This window comes from Halyomorpha halys, unplaced genomic scaffold, assembly GCF_000696795.3.
Source record: "Halyomorpha halys isolate HHAL.00 unplaced genomic scaffold, Hhal_1.1 Scaffold40.1, whole genome shotgun sequence".
Lineage (NCBI taxonomy): Eukaryota > Metazoa > Arthropoda > Insecta > Hemiptera > Pentatomidae > Halyomorpha > Halyomorpha halys.
Genome location: NW_027106400.1, coordinates 349,849 through 376,374, shown reverse-complemented (window position 1 = coordinate 376,374; position 26,526 = coordinate 349,849). Strand labels below are relative to the sequence as shown.

Genomic DNA, 26,526 nt, shown 5'->3' with positions numbered 1-26,526 from the left:
ATATGTTGATATTCATAAACCATAAGTTAAAATAAAATAGGACAATGAAGTATAAAATAAAATTGACAAAGTTGAAATAGGAAGGTTCTTACACTTTTATGTTTTGTTTTGCCCGGCTAGCAGCAGTAGCGTAGCAGGTTCCCCCCAAAATCTGCGAGTGTTTGAGAGTCCGTCCTCTTCATCTACAGCACCTTGTACTGGTACGGGTAATTCTGTAACCAACAGGTACAACAGCTGCTCTCGGTATAGCACCAGCAGGAGTAGTAGCTATGCTCGCAGTTCTTCCCCTACAAGATCGAGGCACTCTAGCAATAGGTTTCAAGATTACCCTTCAACTACTGCGACAGGCCCAGAGTATGAAAGGAGACCATCTTATAGGTATCAAAAATCTCTTGACAGTTACATTAATTTTATTTTATAATTTATGAGTTAGCTAAATGTATATTTTTTTTTTTTTCAGGAGTTATGAAGATATGACTCAAGTCGAAGAAAACAATACCCCCACTACGGGAACTGGAGATATCCGCCATCTCCAGAAAGAAAGAGTGTCACTTCTCGAACAATTAGAGGATTGCACTAGCTCAGGAGAGGAAGGCACCAATAGAAGGAGGTGCAACAAACACAGGAGAAGTCAAAGTGGAGAGAGTTCGCGGCCGGGAACCCCTTTATGCGATGAGCGGCCTGAGAACTTAGGTCCTGTTGAACCACGGAGGCCGAGAGATTCTAGGCCACCTGACCCTCTATCCCTTCCTCTCCCGAGGTTTGCATCTCAGGTGTTGAGCCCTCGTCCTGCACCCCCTAGTCCGCCAGCAAGTCCCCAAACCCATTCTTCCTCCTCAGATTCTGAACCGTCCCCTGAGTGGGAGGAACGGCTGCGATCACTTGATGAAAAATATGAAAAGTGGAGCAGTGGGTCCAGAGCCGGGCTATCTAAGGTTGACCTGTCCACTCTCAAAGTTAGGCACAAGCTCCTAGAGCTTGACCTTCATGAGCTCCAGCCTTCGGAAATTGTCAAATCAGTCCTAGCTAAGAGGTCAGTGTTCGATGAAGACTCTAAAAGGTTAGAAAATTTTGGTGAGAAGTATGAACCTAGAGAATTTGTACCTGCGAGGCCGAGTCTGCTTCGGGGAAGACTAGACCTTTCACCTATGAGCTCCCCAATTGTGAAAAGCCCGTCCTCACCAGCTGCCAAGGGACTACAGTATCCCTTTCCAAGCCACCCACCAGTTCAACCAACGACGAGTGTAGCGACGACGACTGCACCCACATCTACTACAGTAACAGTGGCAGCAACAGAAATCAAGCCAACAGCTACTACATTCCTTACTAATTGCACTCCTGCAAGGCAATTCCCCCTGCCTAAGATCTCATCTCCCCAGGCAGAGAAGTGTGAATCCAACATCAGGTTGACTTGCACTAAAGTTTTGCCTCCAGCAGTGTCAACAGTAAAGCAAGCAGCAATACCATGTAAGCCACCTCTTGACATTAAGAAAGAGCAACAACCACCTCCGCCTTTAATAACTAAAGTCAAGAGTAATACTCCTGTTCGGAGAGAGAGCTCTGATGACAAAAAAGATGAAAGTCGAAGAAAATCAAGAGATGAATCTGTAGAAAGTGTCAAAAGTGGAGATAGTGTTAAACGTGAGGACACAAGTGAGTGTGATAAAGTTAAAGATTCCCAAATTACTGAAAGGCGGAAAAGTATTTCTGAAAAAAGAAGAAGTAGTTCTGAACACAAAGAAAGCATTTGTGAACGAACTAAGGACGCTTCTGAAAAACGGAGAGGTAGTTCTGAAACTGAATCAGAAACTAATAAAAGAAATGAAAATAAGAAAAATTATGAAGAAAATCATATCGAAATGCCAAAACTACTTTCAGAACCTGACAAAATTAGTAGAAAAGTTGTTAGTGACAGTATCGAAAGGAGAAAAGAAACCGAATCTAACATCAGGCCAAATGGTGATCAAGAAAAGAAAAAAGATGTTTTTGGTGTTAATTCAGAAAAGGATAGGAGAAGAAACCGAGAGAGTGTAGATACATCTGACAATCCAAAACATAACAAAAAAGTACCTGATATCAAAAAGGATGTAGATTTTGTAGATAAGCGTGATAAGGATGAAGATGTCAAGGCCGTTGAATTAGATAAAAAGAAAGAAACTTATGATCAAATTAATAATCAGAATGTAAATAGGCATAAAGAAAAGAAAGATCACCAGGACAGGAGAAGAGATAGTTCTGAACATTCCGAAAAGAAATCTGAAAGAATAAGCCCTGAAAATCCTGAGGTTCACAGGATAAAAGATAAAAAAGTCAACCATGATCTCTCCGACCCAAGGAATTCCAAGAAACAAAATGAAGAAAATGAAGTAAAAGTTGAAACTGTCAAACATAAAGATTCAGAAAGAAGAAAGAATTCTGAGAATGAAATATCCAAAGAACATTCCTTATTTAAAAAAGTTTTTGGTTTTGCTGAAAGGACTTACGGGCATCATAAAGACAGAAGGGACTCAGATTCCACTGCTGTAAAAACAGATGACACTATTAAACCCCATCGAAGGGATCATTCAGAGAAGGATAGGAAAAGAGATAAAGATTCAGACCATTCAGAATCATCGTCTTCTTCAAAGCATAAATCTAGAAAAAGTCCTGATCAACCAGAAAATAATAGGCACAAAGAGAGAAAGCATTCTGAATCATCAGAAAAAAGGATTAGGAAAGAACTTGAACAATCTGATGACCACAAGCAAAAAAGTGATCATACAGAAACCTTTCAGAGTAAATCAAGAGAGCGAAAAGAAGAACGTTCTTCTAAAGAAAGTTCAAAAAATATTTTTCCTTCCGAACACCTCAGTGATATCAATACCTTTATAAAGCACAATGATAGGAGAAAGGATCCGTCACTTGATGAATCTAGAAATTCAGAATCAGACTCCAATGATCTCAAATTGACAAAAGATGGAGATGGTAAGAAGGATAATGAAGTATTCTTTGAGAGACGGAAAGAAGAAAGTGTTGAAGGTAGGAGTAAAGGTAGTAATGAAAGAAGAAAAGATAGTGTCGACAAATATTTTGATAATGATAAGTATACTGATAGGTCCAAAAGAATCAACGATGAATCAGATCTCGACAAGAAAAACGATTCATCTTCTGATATAGTAAAATATAAACATGAAAGGCATAGGGATAATGATCGAAAAAGAGACCATCTAAATGTTGAAAATTGTCGTAGTAAAGAACCGAAAGAGGAACACCGCCAAAGAGAAGAAGTTGGGAAACATAAAGATGAAAGAAAATCAGAATCTGATCTATTCGATTGTTTAAAGTCCAAAGATGAAAATTATCGATATAGAGACTACTCTAGAAAAAAGGACAGTGAGAATCCTGAACATATTAGAATACTGGAAAAGAAAAAGGAAGAAAAGGAAAAGAAAAAAGATCGTGAGTCACAGGACAGTATATTTAAGGTGAGGGACTCAGAAGAGAAATGTACTGACAGGGAAATAGAAAAATTGAAACGTAAAGAGTTTGATTTAAATGAAGGAAAGGTCAATGGTGATCATGATGATTATTGTTTGGACAGTATTGACTATAGAAAACCAAATTTCGATGAAGAGCATCATGCCAAGAAAGAAAAGAGGAAAGATAGGAGTAGTTGGCCTGCTACCATTGGATGCAAGAGAAGGTTAAGTTCACAAGACAGTTTAGAAATTGTAGACGATGCCAAGAGGAGTAAGCCTGAAAGGAGGGATTCCAAGGACAGTGGGAGGAGTAGTGGTAGCAGCAGGAAGAGCAGCAGTGAGAAGCACAAAGGATTTACAAAACTTCTTGAAGAAAAGATCAAAGAAGATAAGGAACGTGAGCAAAGGAAAAAGGAAGATTCAGTGATTGACACTAACCTTCAGTGTGATGACAAAATGTCTAAACCAGCTATACGGAAAGAAAAACGGAATAGTGGTGAAAAAAGAAAAGAAGAACGAAAATTCAAAAGTAGACCAAGGGAAAATGGCACAGCCAGTGAGAGCGATTTGTGCAGTGGTGATGAAGAAGCCAAAGCCAAGAGACAACATTCAATATTTGATATTGTCGATGATGAACCTGCATATATTTCCATGTATGATAAAGTCAAGGCTAGATCTACCAAGAACATGCAGAAGCAAGAGGAAGAGAAAAGACAAGAAAAGCTTAAAGAGAAATTCCATCAGCTCAAAGCAAGCAGAGCAAAACGAGAAGAGAAGAAAAGGTCAACATCTTATGATGAGGATTCAGATTCAGAAAAAGGAGGCAGTAGAAGGTCTAACAAACTATTAATAACCAGTTCAGAAGATGAAGCATGCTCTGAAAATGACGTAAGGATGAGAGCAAGGAAGGTCCTGTGCGATACTTCTGAAGATGATACCATAACCACTCCTCGTTCACGCAGTAACAAATATTCAGATTATGAAACTAAGAGTTCCAGAAAAATAATATCCGATATTTCAGAAGATGATTCCCTTTTAAAACATAGTACGCCTAAAATTAAATCATCGAGAAATATCTCTTTTGAATCTGACATGAAAACTAGAAAAATAATGTCTGATACATCAGAAGATGATAGCACAAGGCAAACAACACCAAGGCAGAAACCATCGAGAATTCAGTCAGACGAAAGTGAAGGTGATTTAGGTTTTGAAGATTCTGTTAAACCTGAACCCTTCATAGAACCAGTTAAAATAACAGATGTATTTGCTAGTCGTCCGGTTGAGATGAATCATTTTGCCAACAATGATCATGATCAGAAACAACTGCAAATACAGTCTTCACCTGAAACTCTGCTTAGGATGCCCCTTTGTAACAGTGTTTCCTCTGAGCAACCTAGGAAGAAATCTCACAAGAAGAAGACTAAGAAGAAAAATTATGAAGTAAGTGAAGATGGTACCATCATAGTCAGAAAGCATTCATCAAAGAAAGAAAAGAAGAAATCCCACAGGGATGATGACGATGAGAAAAAATCTAGAAAAAAGAAAAGTGAAAGAGAAAGCTCATCTAACAAAAGAGAAGAAAAATTTGAAGATATTTTTGGGCCATTGTCTGATGACTCTGAAAAAGCTGCTATGAGTAAATGGCAAGTATCCCAAGTTTATGGTTCTGATTCTGAATCTGAACGCGAAAACATCCGGAAAAAAGAGAAGAAACGAAAGGAAAAGAAACTCAGAGAACAATTAGATGAGGCTGGTCGAGCATTAGAAGCAAAACTCCTCGATACATCAGAGGAAGTTACTGAAGAACCTATAAAAACAAAGAAAAAGAAAAGGAAAAAATCTAGAGATGAAAAAATTAAGCATCATCGTGTTATTGATGAAGAAACATTACCGCCTCTCTTTTCTGCTAGTATTGAACATGATTCTACATCTGAATATAAAAGATCAGAACCTGAAAGTGTAATAAAGGAATCTGAACCTGAAGCAAAACAAGAAACTGAAAGAGAAACTGATGTTGAAAAGGAGGAGGATGAAAGCAAAATGGAAACAGATTCTGAGGAAAATGTCAACAAGGAGGATATATCATTGCCTAGGCAGCATTCTTCATCTCTCTCTAGTTTACTGGATAGTCCTCCGGCACAACTGACACCTACTAAGAAACCAGACATACCTGGATTTGGAACGGAAGTAGATGAAACTATTCATGAAACTGCAGTCAAAAGTATTTCAGAATCCACCATTGAGGACTCTCCTGTTCCTCAAGATAAATTCGATGAAAAGCCAAAACAAGAAGATGTAACTACCGGAGAGAAACCCACACCTATCATATCACAAGAGGAAACTGAGGATGCTGTTGCTGCTCTTCTGATGGAAGAAACTTTTGGATCAAGTTTCGAAAGGTATTCTGATGATGCTGCTAAACCTGACACCCCTGTTTCTGAACCAGATTTGCAAATTGATACAGATACTGAGGACACTTTTGATCCAATAGATTTTTCAAAAGCTACTAAATCTCCTGAACCAACAAGTGTTTCTTTTTGTCCAAATAATGACACCAGAGAAGGTCTGGAAGAAAGGATTATGTCTCTTGCTTGTTCGACTGAGCCCTCTATTAAAGAACAAGAAAAAACACAAACTATTTTTCCTGATGTCAAAAAAGATACAACTTCTGATAAAACTGATTCGGAAACAGATCATGCAGACCAACCATCTGAAAAGCCAAAATCACCAGTTGTAAAATCACCAGTCATAGAAAATAATAAATCTGAAGAACCAGTTAAATCAGTTAGTAAAGATCCAATTCCGTTAATATTAAATGAGGATAAGCCTATCGAAATTGATGATGATGAAGAACTTGAGACTAGTAAAGGTGATAAAAACACATCTTCTGATAAATTAGAATCTTCTACTTCTAGCTTAGATACTGTAAAATCCTCGGGGTCAATAGAAATGTCAGATAAGGTTATTAAAATAGATGTTAAAGAAGTACAGGGTAACAAAAAAATTGATGATCAATCTCATGCTACATTTTTAACTCAATCAGAAAAGCATGAGAACCAGCAACAACCACAACTGCATGAGCACATTCAACTTCCACAAAACAAGTCACCACAACTTCTTCAAAACCAGCAAAAAGAAGAGCTAATTCAACAGAAGGAGGTGTTGCAAAAACCACCACAACAACAGTTACAAAAGCCTCAACAACCACAACAATTGCCATCATTTCAACCTCAACTACCATTGGCACAGCCGTTGCAGGTTCCACAGCAACTACAAAACCAGCATCAACCACAGCCATTGCCAATGCAACAGAAACAACCAATACAACCTCAACAGTTACATCATTCTCAGCATCAACCACATTTGCATAAGCCGCAGATTCACCAGCAACAGCAGCAGGTAATCAAACCAGTGCTTCAGGAGAAGCATGTGGATCAGCCCAGCAATACACCATCCATTGTGTCTCCCAATTTCCAGAAGTCTGAAAAGGTAATACACCAGCAAGTAATGCCTCAGCACCATAATACAGTGCTTGTTCATCAAGCTCAAGCACAGCCTCAAACAGCGCAAGTTGTGAAGCCGCTGAGTGTTCAAGTCATAAACTCTCCAGTGATCAAATCATTGGATCAAAGTGTCGTGAAACATACTCAACCTACTCCCAAACTAAACAGCCCTCCTGGCATCCACATGCCTCAGACAACGGCAACTACAGTCTTACAACCAAAGCCTCCATTACACCACATCCCTTCCTACCAAGGAAGAATGCCAAACCCTTTACCACACCTCATTCCTCCTCACCTACCTGTCAAGCCCACTGGTCAAATCTCTCTGCAAGCTCCTCAACTGACTCCCCTTGTGAAAGCAGGTTTGGCCACCTCTCCGAGGCCTCTTCCTGTTCATACAATACAGAACCCTCTAAATCAGAAACAGCTTCATGTAGTGACTCAAAATCTTCAGCATTCTCCTCAACCACCTGTAAGTCCTCAAAATTTGAAAGTAATTAGGCCTGTGCAAAACCCAAATATCAGGTCACCACTACCACAACAGCAGCTATCTTCTATAAGACCTCCTACGGCCCCAATACCATTGTTGCAGACTGTAAACACATCAGATTCCCCTTTAAGCAAACAATATCACATACGGCCCCCACAGCATTTGCCCAATACTCATCTGCTTCATTGTAGTCCTAGTCAAGTTCCTCATCCAGAAAAAGTTATGAATCTTTCACCCAGCCTGCCCACTCTACCTATTCAAAATGCACCTGTTGCACTCACCCAAAAAGGTGCTAATATAAGTGCAATTAAAACAAATGAAACTATCAGTAAATCTCCATTTCAACCAGAAAATAACATTGAGAAACAGAATAATATTCGCAGTGTTGAATTTAATCCTAATGTGCAGGAGTCAAAGTCTATTCTACAATCACCGAAAATTCAGATCAATTCCAATGAGTTGTCTCCTCTTAATGATGGCCCATTGCCTCTAAAGAAAGCAACTGTAGATGAAGTTCAACAAATCAGGCCACCACTAATTGAATCTAAACCAAATACGAAAACCAACATAGATGAAAACAAGCCTTTGAATGCGGTAATTCAAGATCTCACACTTAGAGCGACTAACAAAGTTCTAAGCAATCCTAACCCTATCAACACGGAAATCAAATCTGAAACACCAAGACCTATAGATCAAGTTGTTAGAGAGCTACAGCAGCGTAAAAAATCTGTCTCTGCTTCTGGAGAATGTGAAAAGTCGAGCTGTGTAACTGAGACTAAAATCAAAGAAGAAAATGAAGAAAGTAGTATTGATCTAAAGTCGAACACAAACTCTTCTCTGAAACAAGAAGAGCCAGTTAAAAAGGAACCTTTATTGATCCCTGAAGAAAACAAAAAATGTGATGAGCCTCTGAAGACAGAAGTGAAAGAGGAGAAGGGAGACCAAGTAACAGCACCAAAGGTGGAGGAGATTGAGATTCCTAGGACACCACCTAATGTCAAACTAGAACTGAAGCAACAGCTCTCTCCTCATATTCCAGAATTGAAAACTCCCAAATCCTTGAAAGAGCCAGAAGCAGAGATTCCATCTTCCGATGAGAGAGGTAATTTACATTTTATACTTTATCTTTTTCCCAGTTAGCAGGTCTGTCTTATCTTAATTTGAAAACATTTATGTATAGCGAGTAATAGAGCAGTATTTAAAAATATTTTCCTATATTGAGCTATATCATAACTGTCTCTAAAATGAAAAAAACAGGACTCTGACCCTCTTATAGGGACTTGAAATATTCCGTAGAAATTGGTCTTTATTGTGAATAATTTTTATGCTTAATATTTTATTTACAGTTATACCGAGTGAAAAATCGATACCACCAAGTGGTAGTGGCCGTGGCCGTGGTGGAAGGAGGAGGAAGTTGGGTCGGGGTGGGGCAAGTGGTGTGACAACGAGAAGAGGTGGTCGTCACGCTACTGCGACTGTCAGCAGTCCAGCCCCACCTGCTCGACCACAAGTTCCAGCTGATGTGTATGAATTCCGGGATGATTCGGAGGAGGAGCGTCCACGGCTGATACTGACTATAAAACCTGAACAGCCTTCACAGTCTTCTTCATCAATTGTTCCTTCAACTCGCAAGTCAAGGCGGTTGCAGGTAATTTTATATTATTTTAGTTTTTAATAGAGGTGTATTGGCTTAGCTTTATATGAATGAATAAAATAAATAATAGAATTTAGGATTAGTTTTATTATGCAATAATAATAATAATAATAATCATATCTTATATGTTATAATATGCTGATTATTGTTGATTCTACTAACTAGTACTAGAAAAATTATATTACATTATTCTGCTTAGGATAATAGATAACAGAAAATTATCTATTATTCTATGTGTTTGATAAAGGTAACCATATCATCTGTTATTCAAAATAGAAAAAAATTAATTTAATTTACTTATCATGTTTTGAGTTTTATAAAAAAAATAACGACTAATATCAATCAAAATGATTGAGGAAAAGCATTTGGATCAAATTATATCCACAATTATTTAATGTAAAACTATATAATAATAAACACTTTATAATAGTTTTACATAATATATGTATATTTAACATATTAATAATATTTTGGCCCTAATTCATTTGCTATTTTCAAACACGATTCTCCTCATCCCAATCACATTATTAAAATATAGTTTCATCTATATAACACGTGGAAGTACTTGAAATTTTTTCTCTTATTCTCAAAAGTTGTTTGGTCATTATTTCAGAGCTTTCGTACCTTGTATTATAATTTCCAGCAAAATATATTGTCACTTATTTTCATTTACATTAACTTTGTTGAGAATATTCTAAAGGCTGTATCCATGTGTGAGGGGGGAGGAAATTTATGAACTCTTAATAGTTATGATAATTGTCGTATAAATCACTTTTTAAAGAAGAAAAACTGAATTTTTTAGGAGTCCTCAAGCCTTTTTGGTCAATTGCTGTTCCCCCTCGATGTTCTTCATTTATCTTTAAAAGTTTTCCATTAAACTCAGTTTTTTGTTCTACTGTTAAATTGATTTTAAAGTGGATCACTATTTTATAGGAAAAGGATGGAACAAGAACTATGATTGATGATTCAGTAGAAGAAATAATAAGAGGACCTGGTAGACCGAGTCGGCGAGCAACGAGGAGTACTGCACCTTTGCTCTCTACACCGGTTGTTGAAACAACTAGAAAGTCACCTAGAAGAAAACAGGCTGTTGCCATACAACAGGCCTCGGCCGACCGCTCACCTACTCCTCAGCCAGTACCATCTCCGCAGAATCCTCCTACGCCTCAACCTGGAGTTCACACTCAACAGACCCCTCCAATTACTGCGCCAGAACCACCTGTAGCTGCTTTAATATCTGCACCACCTCAGGCTCCAGCTCTGCCTTCCACACAACCACCAGTGCAGCCAGCTCTGCAGAAGCAATCTGAACCCGAAGTAGTGCAGACGCCTCAACAGCTTGTCCAAAAGGAACCTCCTAAATTACTTAGTGCACCTCGCAGTCAACCTCAAAACCAAACTCTGCAAAACCAGCCTCCGCAAAACCAACCTTTGCAAAACCAACCTCCACAAAATCAACCTCTGCAGAACCAAACTCAGCCCCAACAGCCTGTCTTGCAGCAGCCACAGCAGCAGCAGCAACAGCAACAACCAATGCCTCTACCTCTACCTCAACCACCAATCATATCTCAGGTACAGCAGATTGTTAAACCGATCCACAAACTGACACCTTTGTCTAAGCCTGAAATAAAGGTTGGCCCTATCATGCAACATAGGCCTGGTGGGGAGCCTACAAACCTCATTGACCCAGTGACAGGTTTGTTGATCCCAATGAGGGAAGGAGAAGAAGGGCAGTACATTCCTGTCGCTGGTGGTGATAATGAGGCTCCTCCAGAGAAACGTATGAGGTTAGAGAGATTAGAAGATGGTGTTACGAAAGCTCCTGTAGCTGCTGTGAGGCCCAGTGTTGTGAGGCCACCTCAGCACTCCCCTCATTCGATACCCAAGCCTGCCTCGCCTCCTCGTCTCCCTCAAAAGGTAATAATCACATTAATATTATGTCTTTTTAATGTTAAATACTTTGGAAGATAGAGTTTTTGTCACATCATAAATTTCTATGTTGCAGCCCGTAGTCAACAGTACAATACCAAGACCGCCAAAGGCCCACTTGTTGCAAGCTGTCGCTGCAGAGAGAGCTAATAAAATCATGCCTCGGCCGCGATTACCCAAGCTGGTTCCACCTCAAGCTCAACCAATTCAAGCTCCTAAACCACCTACACCGATGACCCCTAAGGCCCATATATTACAGGCCATCGGAAATGTATGTATTTCTTTTTTGCCGTACATATATTTGACTAAAATATTATAAAGAAAATGAATATGCATACTATTATTTGTTTGTTGGTTCCAGGCAGCGCAGGCAAGAGAAGGTGTTATCGGTTCTCCTGCACCACATCAAGGCTCTATATTAACTGGTTCTGTTGCAAGCCCGCCGCTTAGGGTGCATCCGCAACCTATAGTTACGGGTGCAAGTAGTGCGAGGGTAAGTTTGTAACATATGAGCATTATTCTAATCAAAACTAATTATTATATTGGATTAAATTATGGAGGTTACAGTAGTAATTTGGTATTTATTAAATGAGTATTGGTTTTATACAGTTTGTCGAAAGACCTGGAGGAAGGCTGGCTCCAGAAGGAGGCTGCATTGTGGTTCCGTCCGCTTCACCGCAACCCCCACCGAGGGGCCAGGTCATGCAAGCAGGCCTACCTGTTCCAGCATATGAAGCGTCATTGGTGAGTCTGAATGAATTTGCCATTATTTGTGCTCAACTGATTTCTTTTACCTATTTAGTTTAACATTTTGTGTTGTTTTATTCTTCTTAACAGCTTGATATGTTTGGTTTAACGATTTTTTTAAATGAATCGACTAACATTTTCCTATTTTGTTTGCATTAACCTCAGACTGATACTAATCACAATCGTATTTTAGTTTTTTTTTTTTTTTCAATGTCGAAATATCCTTAGTTCCATTCTTTTTGATATAAATATCGGATATTTGAAAAATTCTATATTATTGTTTTATTATAATAATCTAGTCTGATTGAGACTTAACAAGACAATGATCCTTGCTGTAATAAGCCAGTGTTGTGTTGAATACCATTATTGTTTATACTATTGGCCGACAGAGCAGAAAACATTCCATTGTTCATTAAATTGGTTCTACCACGATCCCCTCTTATTATTTCTACATTTTCTTTCTTAAATTATTTTTAGTGTTAAATGAAAAAATAATCAGTTTGAACAAATTTTTTTTTTCTTTTGAAAAAACTTCGCACCTTTAATTATGTAAACGAAAATGGACCATTTTGTTAATTATAACAACTAATATTGAAACTAAAACTAAAAAATAACTAAGATAAAAAGAAGCTATGGAATAATTTTTACTTTAAAATATACCAATTTCAGTATCAGCAGCCATTTTAAAAATAAAATGTTCCCCCTAATAAGGGATACTTACAGTATTTTTCATTTCCTTAAAATGAAAACAACTCGTAAACAAATTTTAACCTGTGGGATATGAAAATTATTATTTTTTATGAAAATCACCTATTAGTTTTTCCACTTATTAAGAGATCTATCATTTATATTGTTTATTTTTCAGTTTTTGTCATATTAGAAAACAGAAGGGTTCTTATATATTATATTAGCCATGCTAAAAGTTCATGATAACCTTCATTATAATCTTCCTTATTTATTTATGTGAATTTTTCGTTTAATGTTTAAGATCTGAGAATTATAATGATTATATATTATTTGAGAATACAATAACATTAATATTTACAATGTTTATTATATTTAATAACAAACATAAACTGGCAATAAAATATTTTCAAAATTATGCTTTTGAAGAAAGTAGGTGAGGATGGGTATGATATAGCTATTAATTTTAATGAAAAAGGAATTAGATAATTATCCTATCGTATTAATAGGAATCAGGTTATGGAGCAAACATTTTAGCATGGCTAATATGAGAGTGAGGACATAATTTGTTTTGTTCTATTAGATAATTTACTTTTTCTTTCTTCACCATTATTCCCGAATTATCGAGAGTCTACTGTTGAAATTTTATTGAGACCCACTTGAATTTTTATTAAAAAAAAAAAATGTTTTTTTAAATCTGATTTATACATAAAACTCTTAGAGAAAGATAGACTTAAAACAATAATAATACGCGTTGGTATTGAATGGTATTGGTGATGGTTTGGTATTGGTTTACTAACAGCACGGTGTGGTGGCGGAGCTGCTCCCAAACCCTCAATGGCCTCGACAGCAAAGCCCTCCTCCTGCCCACCAACACTCCACCCAAACCCAGGTAAATGTTTCTCTTGTTTTTTCTTTTCTCCTTTTTTTTTTTTCTTTTTTAATACTCTGCTCACGCTTGGCTTTCTATTTATAAAATATGGGTGCGGCATGGAATTAAAAATTATATATATTCAGAGAGTAATGCTGCAGTTATATTGCATCTCTATTCGCTAGAAAAGGTGACAAAAAGATCGGTAATTTTCTTCTGACTAGTTTGAAAAAAATACTAAAAATTACAGGCACCAATTTCGTCGGTGTACATTTTAAGCCTTTGAGCCTAAGTAAAATATATATGAGAATTATCTGAATCAAGAGGAGAATAAATAAGTATAATTGATTTATATTTTTAATTCAAGTTATGTCGAATTTCCCTATGTAATTTTAATGTATTTAAATAGATAAATTTAGATAAATAAATAAGAAAAATTTAATTTTTCTCTTAGCTTATATTATTCTTGTTTCCTCTTTTCTATGCCTTGAATTTTACAATGTAGGCCAAATAATTGGAGCCCATAAACAAAATTAATAATTAAAGGTTATTAATTGACCCTATGTGATGATTGTCAGAAGATGGTCTGGGTTGCGGTCAATAAAAGTATACCATCCCTTAAAGAAAAATTTGTTTTTTACCTTTTATATCCAATTTTTTAAAATCTTAGATAGCGAAATTGATGGGTAATAATTACAAATTTTATGGAAGAATTAATCTTTACAGTTACATAATATTTACAAATAAATTGCAGTTGACTCTCGATAACTCAAATTTATCTAAAGAGACATTGAAAGTGTTGACATGTTCAGTACCGTTTTCCTATCATCTGTTTTATTTCCTGACTGATGTCAGATTTTAGGTCCTAGTTAATGTTAGAAGCGTCCAGAAAGTTAAGTATCCCTGGAGTCGAGCCAGGTTTGTTCTACATAAAATGCTAAGTCTCTCTATCTACTCACAAGCTCCCTAAAATTATAATTTTGATTAACCCTTCCGTGACAGGTGGATTCAGATGCGATCCAGTCACAATTATTTGTCTACTTTTTATATCAAATTGTCAATTCAATAGTAGCATTTATTTCTATATCATTTATTCATTTGGGAATAGATTATACAATCTAAAAAAAAATTAAATAATAATAAATCAGTTTAGAACACTTTTATATAAAAGCAATAAATATCACTATGTGCTTGAGAAACCTATCGCAGAATTTAGTAATTTGTTAAATTTTCTTTGTGAAGCAAAAGTCACTGTTAAGATTCCTTTTGTTTTATTTTCAATAAGAAGTTGTCATATAATGGTTTCCTAAAGAATTACAAGAAAGGTCCTGAAGGATGTTCTTTTAAAAAATGATGAATTCCTTTTCTCATAAATTTTGATGCAATGTAACCGCAGCCTCTAACGATAACTTTTGCATGGCTTTGTACCTGAGTTTGTTCCCTTTAGAAATTCCTTATCTATTCCCCTCACAAATTATGTTTTAAATTCTGTAATGAAAATTTTTCGTACTCTGGATCTGTTCAATTTTAATAGAAGAAATAAAAAATGTAACAGTTTAAGTTAAAGATATTATTGGGATATTCCTAAACAAATCCTCAAGTTTCTGAAATTTCAGTAAATAATTGGCCAGTCTACAATATACCATTTCAGGCATTATCAGAGCAAAAGAGAATAAGATCTCACAGATGAAAACCAGAAATAAAATTAAAAAATCACTCCAAGACAGTTGGGTATATATGAAGGGTAAGGGGAAACAAATACCTAGACCCTGTTTCATAACAAAGCCTAATAGTGTAATATTAGTCCATAAATACGAGTTTACAAACTATCATTATCATAGTGATAAATGACTGATGGTATTAGTGATCTAGGAGTTAAAAAATCAGCATTGTAAAAGTCTGTGATATTGTACCAAATATAACCTTCAAGACTTATAGTATTAGTTAGTAATTTATTTATCAATACATTCAGGATTGAATGTCTGCATTCTTCTTGATATTTTGAATATGAAAAAATAAATTATAGTTATAAATAAATAAATTAACCATTTTATTTTGCGATCTAACTCTCTGGAAGAATATACATTTTTCTTCAGAATCCATAGGCAACAATAACTCGATTTAAAAAAATGGCATCTGGATCCTATTTCATAATATAATACAATGTAATATTTATTTTTTTTATGACCACCTATCTAATCATTTCTGACTTATGGGGAGGGTTATCTACAGGGTACCACCCTATTATAATACCATGGTGGAGGGTCAAGTTTTCGTTTCGTGGGACCGCTACAGAAATAAAAGTTGACCCCCTAGACCAGATTCAAATCATGAGGCAGTCTAAGTAGGCACTAAAATTCTCTCTATCAGTTTTGTAGTTTTAGTTTGTACAACTTCACTGACGTACTTTCGTCCTTTTTAATTAATATAATATTACTAATAGTCGTCCCCATTGTGGAACTGAAAGTATACTTTGTTTTCTTGTATTTATGAAATAATACATTAGGCTTTATTATGGAACAGGACCGTGATTGTTTCCATAGACTTTGGATAGGACACATATGGTTCAAAAACCAGCCAAACCCATTTTTAATTTTTTTAACAATTTTGATTCTAGATTACCATGTGGTGGAAGAATTTCTTCCAAACTGTTAAATAACTTTTTTTGGGATAAATTGTTTTAGCTAGTTCTAAGACTATAATTAATAAAAAATTTACCTGGTTGGTTTTGGAATTCTAATACTCGTTTTAGCTTAAAAGTTCAACTAATGATGAATATGTGGTACTACTTTAGAACTATCTATATATTATTTGTTAAGTTTTGTACATCTGATGCTGTCTGTCTCTTGTTATTTTTTTTTTTTTATGATGTTATTTCCTACCCTGATGATGCCTGAATTTGTGAAACGTTGAATTGTTAGTTTTTTACTGCTGTTTGAGAGGCTTAAGGCCTTTATTTTAGAATCTACTAATATCTTTACATTAATCTTCATATTTTTTTTCTCCCCTCAATGATTAATAAATAATTTAATTTAATTTTTATTTTGTTTTGTTTTTTAATAGAAATTAAACACCCTCCTTTTGTATATAGTTCTGTGAAAATGAATTCTCTCTAAGAATATCTCTCAGAAGAGTTTCATTTTTTTTTTAGAAGAATAATTGAGAAGATATTAATTATTTCATGCTTTTGGGTTTCAATTTGATACCCTGCCATTAGTTTAGTAAGTGATGAAAATTAATATTTTATAAATGTTTTCTTTTGTTTTGCAGGGCGACGTCGTACAACACGTAAGCGGTTATGGCCACCATATCCAACCCGCACATTATGTTCACCCACAACTCATGTACCAACAGTATTTGAGGGAAGCTGCCCTCGGCCAGTCACCATACCACCGCGGACCAGGTATATTCCATATATTTTATCTTTTTGTCTAGTATCAAATAATGCCTTCAATGAATATAATTGAAGTATATTATTTTCTGAAATTGTCGATTTTTTTTTACTGTTAATTATTTAGTGTATAAGTAAGCCCCTTGAATCTCTCACATTATAAAAATTATTACCAAGGATCAAAATATGTGATGAATAAATAATATTTAAGTATTTTTTTTGTTTTTAAATTTGGTTTACACTTTAAATTTTTCTTATTGAGGGATTTAAGGGTCCTGGTTTTAAAAAGTTCAAATATTATCTTACGAGTATGTTATATTGTTCAATAGAGTGTACAGTATATATACAATTTAGTAGATTTATTGTAAATTTGATATACAATTATCTTTCCCGATTAATATTGTTTAATATCTTCATTTGTATTGTTGAGGAAAGATTTTAATCATTAATAAGTTAATAATTCTTATTCAATATCATTATCATTGGATATAGTTTGGGGGGTTATTCTTTATTTATTTATTTTAATTATTCCATAGGACTTCTTCTAGGCTCAAAAGACAAGATTCATACAAGGCCATGATCTAATATGCACTTATCACAAATTAAGCTACATATTTCATAACTCAACAAAAAAATCAATAATACAATTTTAATACTTGGAAAAATAATATAAAATCAAAACTTCACTCTAGAGACATCTCATCTCAACCATTATTTTATAGGATGTGATACATATTTTTTTTCTGAATACAAGAATCCTTCCAAGATATCTCTGGAATGAAGAAATAAAATTTTTATTTTAAATTGTATACATTTTTTTGTTAGTTAAAAGGTGTCACATCCTGTAAACTATAAACATAATAATAAAAGTAAATATAAAGCCTGTGATTAAAATGTATTAAGTCTCCACTTCCCTTATTAAGTTATTGTTTCAATGGGGTTTAGTGAGACAGGTCTGACCAGGATAGATTGTCTTCTAGACTATACTATATCTATATAAAAAAAATTAGTAACAGTAAAAAAAGTATTAAAGAAATCAGATGATACATCTAACAGAATTAAATACTTGAAAGAAATTTAACCATTTTTATGATTATATAATATAATTTAAATCTTTCCTTGATATTTTTATTTTTTTTAAATATATATTTCTATCAAAATATATAATCTGAGGGACTCATAAAACATTATATCTTAAAAAAATTAAAACCTGTGTTAAAATGTTTGTTGATTATATTGTTTTAACTTCGACCAGTCACTTACCAAGATTTAATACCAACATTAGCCCTTTAAAAACTAAAATTTTCTAAAAATTCTTTTAAAAAAAAGTCTACAAAATCAGCTCTTAAAAATCTAGTGTTGCCAAAAACTTCAGTTTATAATAAATATTAGATAGCATATTTTATAATAATTTAAAGAATGATAGGTAAAGCATTATTTTTTTATTAGTAATTAATAAATAGCAGTATTAATAAATATACATTTACAAATAATGTAAATTAATAAAGTAATGTCCAATGAACCAGTTTCTGTAAGTGAATAATGAAGTGAAAATGGGGTTTTAAAAATCAAAATTAACTAAAAATTTAAAATTTTTATTTTATGAAAAATTATAATTAGAAATTATTTATTTGTATAATTAAATTAGGAAATCAAATCAGTGTGATAACCTCAAAGAAGTCTGTTGGGACAGGATCAAATTTTGTTGAAATTAAAATTAAAATATAATCTGTTTTTGTCATAAGGTAAATTAAATTAATCCAGGTGAAAACAAAAACATTACTTTTTTTTGTTTATTTTTAATAAAACTTCACTGTCAATACAGGTGTTTATTAAGCCACTTAACCTTATTGCACATTTATTTGCTAAAGTTGTATTTCTCGGAAAAAAATATGTCCGAGTGTATTCAGTTGTGTTCTGATATGGCTGATGTCTCGCTCAAAGGTATATTAATGTGAACTGTATTTATTATAGGTATAGTTATATAAGTATAAAGTGAGTGTTATTTTAAAATGGGGATCTCTGTTTCAGCAGGTGTGAAAGAAGTAGATGATCCAGTTGTGAGAGGTTCGCCGCCGCTAGAGCTACGGCGACGAGCCTCTCCTCATGATCGTACTACTGATTCTCCGCAAGTTGCTACACTCTATGGTAGACCCCACCTTTATCCTCCTCCTCCGGCTCACCGACCTGCGCCGGCTACGAGGCATCAAGTTGCCACGCCACCTCATGCTAGTCAAGTTCCTCCTCAAGGTGATTCGCTGTTGGTCCTTCTTCAGGTAAGTTATTTTTATTTCAATGTTTTTAGAGATATAATTTAATTATATGTTCAATTAAAGTTGATTAATTTAGTTAAAACTGTTATATATATATACAAAAACACTAAAATAAAACTAAAGCTCTAATATTATGATGTTATAATATCTATTTAAAAAAATAAAATGTATTTCTTCTAATTAAAAATAAAAACTTTTTGTTTGGTCTCGATTGCTATTTCTAACAAATCTAATGAAATCAGCTTCGGTTAAAATCCCTCTTCAGGGTTGTTAAAATTCACTCTTCTGACGGCTTGTCTATTTTCAAGTCACTGAAATTTTTCAAAATAATGTTTGAAAATATTAATATGAATTGTAATATAATAAACTAGTAAAGTAGTACTGATTTGTTTTATTGAAAGTTATGAAAAAATGCATTCACATTGTTCTTCTTGTTACTGGTATGATAATAACTAAACATATTTCAGTTATTAAGATGCTCAAAATACACTATTTTGGACCAAATCAACTTGGAGCCTTAGAACCAAGATGCATTATTTTTTTCTATTCAGTAACTTTAGAGAATTATAAATGGACTTCAATATGATTAATTATTTGCAATTAATAATAAATTTTTAGGTCAAGTTTTTGTGAAAAAGTCCTTTCTTCATTACTTCATTTTCCTTTATCAATGTTTTGGGACTCTAGAATGAACTATCTGAAAAATCCACCATCCTATGTAATATACACAGTCCATTTTATCCATGTTTAATACTTTTTTATAAATTAATTTCATCTTAATGTAGACTGTTTGAATATTATTATTTTTCTATTATATACATAATATTTTCAACTTCTTAAAACTGGTTTTTATTGTCTGTCAATAAATTAATTAGTATCCAGGTTAAGTCTCAAAATATTCTTTATTATTTCTTTAAAAGTCCAACATTTTGGCCATCCTCAAAGGACGATCTAATAAATAACAGCTTTTCTTACACATTAATTTTTACCAATTTTAACAAACATTATTACTAATAATTTAGCATACCTTAAATATAATTTTTCACCTCACACCCAATTATTAAAATGTTTTCGCTGGCTATTCTACCTAGGCCATTAATATTAGTCAAATCACCCTGTGAAACAATAAATTATTTATTAATAAGCTTGCCTTAGCTTATGCCTAATTACTTATTTTGTCACTTTTCCTATAAATTTTAAAACTTTTAATTAGATATCAACTTAACACTGTCTTATCATACAATATTTGTAACCTTCCACACACACTCAGGTTAGGCATATAATTGATTTATTTCAAAATATATTTTGGTCTGAATTCTTATTTCTTTTATTATTAAAATTCATATCAAAGTTAATTGTAAATAGTAATAAAAAGTTTGCCAATATTTTTCATAAATTAATTTTTCTTAAAATTTCGTCAAACTTATATTGGTTTTTAGCTATGTGCTGCCTTAGTGCTGTTTTATTGGGATCCTTCTCCTTGTTTCTTATATCATTGCTGTGTTGATACATTCTATATGTTCTATATATTCTGTCTATCTTCATTTTTCTAGTTTTTATTTCATATTTTAAGACTATTGTAACTACAATTTGTTTAAGAATAAGAAGGACTTTTTCACAAAAACTGACCTGAGATTGTCAATAAAAAAACTTATAATGGAAAAACATTATATTATTAATAAATATATTACACTAATTATTTTCAATTAGTTTATTAATTTTATTAAATTTTCTTTACAGAGGTACCCAGTTATGTGGCAAGGTCTCCTAGCTTTGAAAAATGATCAGGCTGCTGTTCAGATGCACTTCGTCTTTGGCAATCCTCATGTTGCTCGAGACTCTCTTCCTTGCAATAGCGACGGTTCTACTCCGCCCCTCCGAATTTCTCAAAGAATGCGGTTAGAACAGACTCAATTGGATGGAGTCGCTAGGAAAATGCAGGTTTGTGACTTTTTTTTTCTTCTTTTATTGCATTATATTTATACTATGTTACCATTATTGCTATAATTCAAGTCTTTGCCTCATTTTTGGAGAAAAAAAATTTCATTATTTTTATTTTATATTTCAGATGGATAATGAGCATTGCATGTTGTTGGCACTTCCATGCGGACGTGATCATATGGATGTGCTACAGCAAAGTAACAACCTTCAAAGTGGATTCATCACCTACTTACAGCAGAAGCAGGCTGCAGGAATTGTAAATATTGCAGCTCCTGGTTCTCAGCAGGTAAGCAGTCATTGTTTAATTAAATGTTGCCTTACTGTTTTTTTTTTTTTTTTTTAATGTAAAGCTTAAAAGACATTAGACTAGAAAATCTTACATCTGTCTGTATAATTTTTCACATTATTTAATGCTGGGCTGCATCATAAATTTGTTGTGTTAAGCAGTAAATCCACAAAAGAAAACTTTTGTACTTGTATATGAATGTTGTGCCTAGTGTTGTGACCCCCCTCACGGCAGAATAAATAATTTTCTACCACAGCCGGATTCAAACCTGGCACCTTGGAATTAGCAAAGCGCCCTTCTATTATACCACACCACTAATTCTAAAAGAAATTAAACCCAAAAATGACCTTTTCTAATCTATTTAGATATCTCCCTTGATTTTGATTATAAATATAAGATGACTCTTCGATTCTTTGTCTCACTCAACCATTTTTACTGTTTTGCTAATTTCTGGAAAAGATACAAGAAGGAGAGTTTCCTAAATTTGATTTTGGTATATAATCCATTATCAGATTTAACTAATCTTTAACATAAAGAACCTAATTTTTAAGTCCAATGACTAGATTTCTGTAAATATTTAGGGGCGGGGCTCCTTATAGCTTCCTAATTCCGAATCCCTCTCACAAAGAGACGGTTTAAATTCCTCTTGTGCAATTTTTATATTAGATGGTGATATTTTAATCTATTGAATGAGTGAGTTACATGCACAATTTCATAAATATTTTGGATTTCTTTAATTAATTTTTTTTTTCATTTACCTGAAATAGTCTTAAACTTGTAGTTCTACCCCTAATTCAATAATATTTATTGTTATTTCCTAAATCATCTGTGAAATGTATTGTGCCTAATCATGTTTTCAAAATAATTTTTATCCGAATTATCTATGTAATCACAAAATAATGTGATTTTAAAATGAAAATATAATTAATTTTAAGTGGAAAGTTCAGTTTGTTAACTTTTCCATTAAGTATAAGCAGAACTTTAATTTTTAATCTCACAGATGAGTTGCGTCCTGATGTGTTAGGATTTGTATCTTGACCAACTGAGTGTTAGTTAGAAATGCACTGAGTATTATTTTGTCAATGACAATAGGAGCTATTATATAAAAATCTATGAAACTAATTTAAGCTTAATTTGATTTTACAGGCTGCTTATGTTGTTCATATCTTCCCGGCGAGCGAGTTTGCCAATGATAGCCTTGCAAGAATCGCTCCAGACTTGCTCCATAGAGTTACAGACATAGCTCACCTTCTCATTGTGATAGCTACTGTCTAGCTCCTTGGAGCCTTCCTACCCGGACTTGACGCAACAACACCGGCTCTGACGTTAATTATCTTCTGACACGGATCTCTTCGATAAAGTGTGACACAGTTTGACTAATGAATTGAACAGATATAAGAAGTTATAGTTTTATGTTTTTAGGAATGTCCAGCGCTATCTGCTGTCGAATTATTTTTTAAGTATTCATCGTTCATCTTTTTTTGGGGGAAACAGAACATTTTAAAAAGTGAAATATGAGTACTTGTTTATATATTAATAGACTTTTTAAAACGTTTGATAGACTTGAATAAAAGTGTATATTTCTCGCTTTTTTTTTTATATATGTATTTAAGTGTGTACATTTTGTTTTTATAAAGTAGCTTTAAGTTGTTAATTGGGACAAATTTTTGTTTTTATTTTAATTATAAAGAAAAACTTAAAGAAAAAACAAAAAAAAATTGTACTAATTGTGTATAAATATTGTTAAGAGGTAATACCGTTATGTATAATTTTGAACTCTCTGCAATGTTTTTTATTGCATCGGTAAATGGCCACTGTATATTTGCATCGTGGTTTCATTTGTAAATTTTGTAAATATTATAAATATATAAATACAGAATTAAAAAATTTATTTAGCAATAAAAAAAGGTTACTATTACTAAAATTGATTATCACTCCATTATAACATCGAATTACAATAATTGTTTATATTATATATGTCTATTATGTACATGATATATCTAAAGAAAGTTATATATAAATATACAGCCATTTAATATCGAAGAAAAAAAAAAGAAAAAAATCTTCTACAAAATGTTTTTAAAAGTGGATAAAAAAAAAAATGTATTATATTTATTTCATATGACACTTCCAATTTTTGAAGTACAAAAAAGGTTGTTTAAAGATAGAATCCAAATGCGGACTAGGGACTGAAAAAGTATGGAGTGATGATAATTGACCAAATAATTGCAACTTGTTTACGATAAGTTTTACATGTGATGATTGAATAGTCTATAACAGATGTAATATTTGTAAACTCGATTAAAAAAAAAATTGGAAAAAAATTATTAAAAAAAGAAACAAACCAAAAAAATCCTAAAAAGTTGTATATATTATTAATTTGATAAATTAATGTCAGTTTGCTCAAATAATTATAGATTATATATTATATATATAAAAAATACAATATATATATACATATATACAAATTGCTTCTAAGTTACGAGGCATAATGTACATAAAAGATGTATCTAGTAGATGTTTGTTTTGTGTGACGTAATAGTCTGCATTAAACCCAACTTCTATTTTCTTTTTTATCTCGTTAAAAACTTTGTAAATAGTTCAGAGAGTTTCTTGGGCTGTGATCTCTGCATTAAGTTGTATTGTCGTTATTTTTCAATCGATAAAAATATATTTAAAAAAATCATCCAGTGATTTAAGTTATTAAATGAATAATAAAGATGTTAGTGAAAATTAAGTTGTGTTTGTGTTTATTTTATCTTCCTTGTCTTGTCTCTTGATTTTCATATTGTATTGATTTTTTTGTATGTATTCAGTGTTGAGATGACTAGGCGCTTACTTATTGTACGTTGTGCTTAAGATTGTTACGTCTCTCAGTCTACAAATTGATTTAAATCCAGCTCAGTTCAGAACATTGTGGGCTCAATTCACTCCTGGGGCAGTTAATAGTTATATTTCTCAGCGGTCACGAGAAATGACTCTAGACATTCCCAACTTATTACGTGGTAGTAACTGCCACAGTTAGACAAAAAGGACCACTAGGCCTTCTTGGAGTACTAGTTCCCCCCACCATATACCAATAGTGCATCACTTATTTTATTATTCTTAATTTTTTCTTATTTCTTCAAATTCTTCATATTATATAATGCATTATTTATGGATAATTATCAATTAACTGATAATTTTCAATAAAAACCCATCTCCAATATTATAAAAAAATATTCTGAAATTTTTAGCTAAAACTAGTCTATTAATAAAATTTTAATTTGAAATTTTGGCCTCTTTATTGAGGTAAAAAAAGTCATAACAGCCCACAAAAATAAAGTGAACTTTAAAAAATAATTTAACTTTTAATTACTGTCCTATTATTAATTTTAAGATCTCATTTCTTAATGATAACGATAATTAAATATAATAAAATGAAAAGAAAATAATAAAAATAAACCAAAGAATATAAACTGTATAAAACCAAGACAATTGTAATTAAAAATGTACTAACCTCTTACATTTGCCAGACTTTGTGAAAAGAATAATTGAGAAAGATAAGACCAATGTTATGTTTAGAACTTAAGGGTTCCCTTAGTTTAAATTTATGAAAATATTGCTTATTATTTAATTCTAACAGACCTGGTAATGCATCAACTATTGCCATATTTGAGGACGTATATCCATTTATTGAACGCTGTTGAAACTTTGATATTAATTACTACATTGATGAAGTGATAAGACGGTATAACTAAATAGACATAAATAGTCATAACTGATGTATTAAAAATAAAAACAGAAGCAATGTGCTATATAATCGTTAATACTGGTCCGATTTAGGTAATGTTTTCTTATTCTTTTTGACAATATGTTTATCTATGTTACTGTCATATATATACTATATAAAATATGAATAGTTTTTTTATAATAACCCTCATTGTGCTTCAATATTAGTACTGTATTGAAATAATTCAGAATGACTTAACTATCAAAGTGTTGTAAAAGATTTTTGTAGGAGTGAAACAAAGTTAATATTCATTTTCAGCATCGCAAGAAACCCTTAAATACGATTTTTGATAAAATCTGATAATATAATTCACACCTCATATTGGCCTTCTATTTCTTTTGACAGATCAAAAAAGTAGAAATAACTTTAACATGACTCTACCAATCTACACCAAACTTGGCTGTGGTTTATTGCTCTATAAACTGCACCAAAGGGCACAATCCAGATCTAATTAAACAAATTAGAACGGAAGATATAAAATAATACGTTTGAGAAGTTTTTCTTTATTTGAAACCAATATTTCACCCTTATAAGGGCATTAAATCTAAATTTTGTTAATGTTGGTTAAATGAGGTGACATTCAGCTTTCTAATGGTTGTATTAATGTAGGCATTGGATAAAATGAAGAGGAGTTATGAACACTTAAATGAACAATGGTCACCAGAATAAAAAATAAATCAATGTGAAGAATTTCTAATTTTTAATTTCTTTGAAATATGGTGTTTGAGGGTTTCAGACGACTATAAAAACGAATATGATTTATTTTTCCTAAAAAATAGTTTGTTGATCTACTTTACTGAAATCCTCATTGTTTTTTTTTCCATTTTTAATGAATAAAAAATCAGTTAATAGAAAAAGTAATATTCTTTCTTATTCCTCAGAAAGAGAGAAATTTATTAACATATAATAACCAAGAAAGAAATTTATACTTTTGAGCTAGGCCCAAAAATGCTTAAGTTTGCTTATAATTTTTTTTTTTTTTTAAATCAGGCCAGGTTATAATCTTCCCAGGAAAATCCTGAACATTTAGCATAAAGCCCCATCACAATCAAATGAATGGTATGGCAGTGTATAAAGTACCAACACAATCGGATGAACGGTATGACAGTGCATAAAGTACCAACAAACAAATATTCATTATTATATATTACATATAATTAAAAGGGATAAAATTTTACCAAACCCAATAATTTTTGAGATATAAGCAAAAACTAACAAAACACATAATCTTTATATATTCATCACTCCCCTCAATTCCAAAACTATTGGTATTTTAGGCATGTAATAGTTTTTGAATGTTTTATGAAATGTAAATAAGAAATGAATGGAATAATTTATGGTCTGGGTAGGATCAATTAAAACTCGAATAGTAAATGGGTGTACTATTTTATTTTATTGTTCGGACCATATTCCATTCATTGATACACATGGTCAATCAACAATCTTCCAGTAAATTAGAAAACAATTATTAGCTCAATCTATTGATTTTAGCATGAAGTATTGGCAGCTCTACCTATAGGCACTAAT

At 32.8% G+C, this 26,526-nt stretch overlaps 1 protein-coding gene across 7 annotated transcripts in view; it reads left to right on the top strand.

Annotated features, from left to right (window-relative positions):
• The window catches only part of spen (split ends), a 415,150-nt gene extending 391,186 nt beyond the window's left edge, over window positions 1-23,964 (top strand). For 3 of the 7 annotated variants that reach the window (XM_024364281.2, XM_014431804.3, XM_024364282.2), the window contains exons 12-24: window positions 121-378; window positions 461-8,553; window positions 8,798-9,099; window positions 10,039-11,022; window positions 11,111-11,305; window positions 11,396-11,527; window positions 11,644-11,778; window positions 13,268-13,357; window positions 16,607-16,739; window positions 18,759-19,003; window positions 20,741-20,941; window positions 21,069-21,227; window positions 22,374-23,964. In XM_024364281.2, the coding sequence (XP_024220049.1) occupies window positions 121-378; window positions 461-8,553; window positions 8,798-9,099; window positions 10,039-11,022; window positions 11,111-11,305; window positions 11,396-11,527; window positions 11,644-11,778; window positions 13,268-13,357; window positions 16,607-16,739; window positions 18,759-19,003; window positions 20,741-20,941; window positions 21,069-21,227; window positions 22,374-22,502 (11,056 nt within the window). In that variant the 3' untranslated portion in view covers window positions 22,503-23,964. The remainder of the gene's footprint in view (window positions 1-120; window positions 379-460; window positions 8,554-8,797; window positions 9,100-10,038; window positions 11,023-11,110; window positions 11,306-11,395; window positions 11,528-11,643; window positions 11,779-13,267; window positions 13,358-16,606; window positions 16,740-18,758; window positions 19,004-20,740; window positions 20,942-21,068; window positions 21,228-22,373) is intronic. The other 4 variants (XM_024364280.2, XM_024364279.2, XM_067044731.1 and 1 more) reach the window with 4 other exon arrangements.
• Window positions 23,965-26,526: the final 2,562 nt, after the last annotated feature.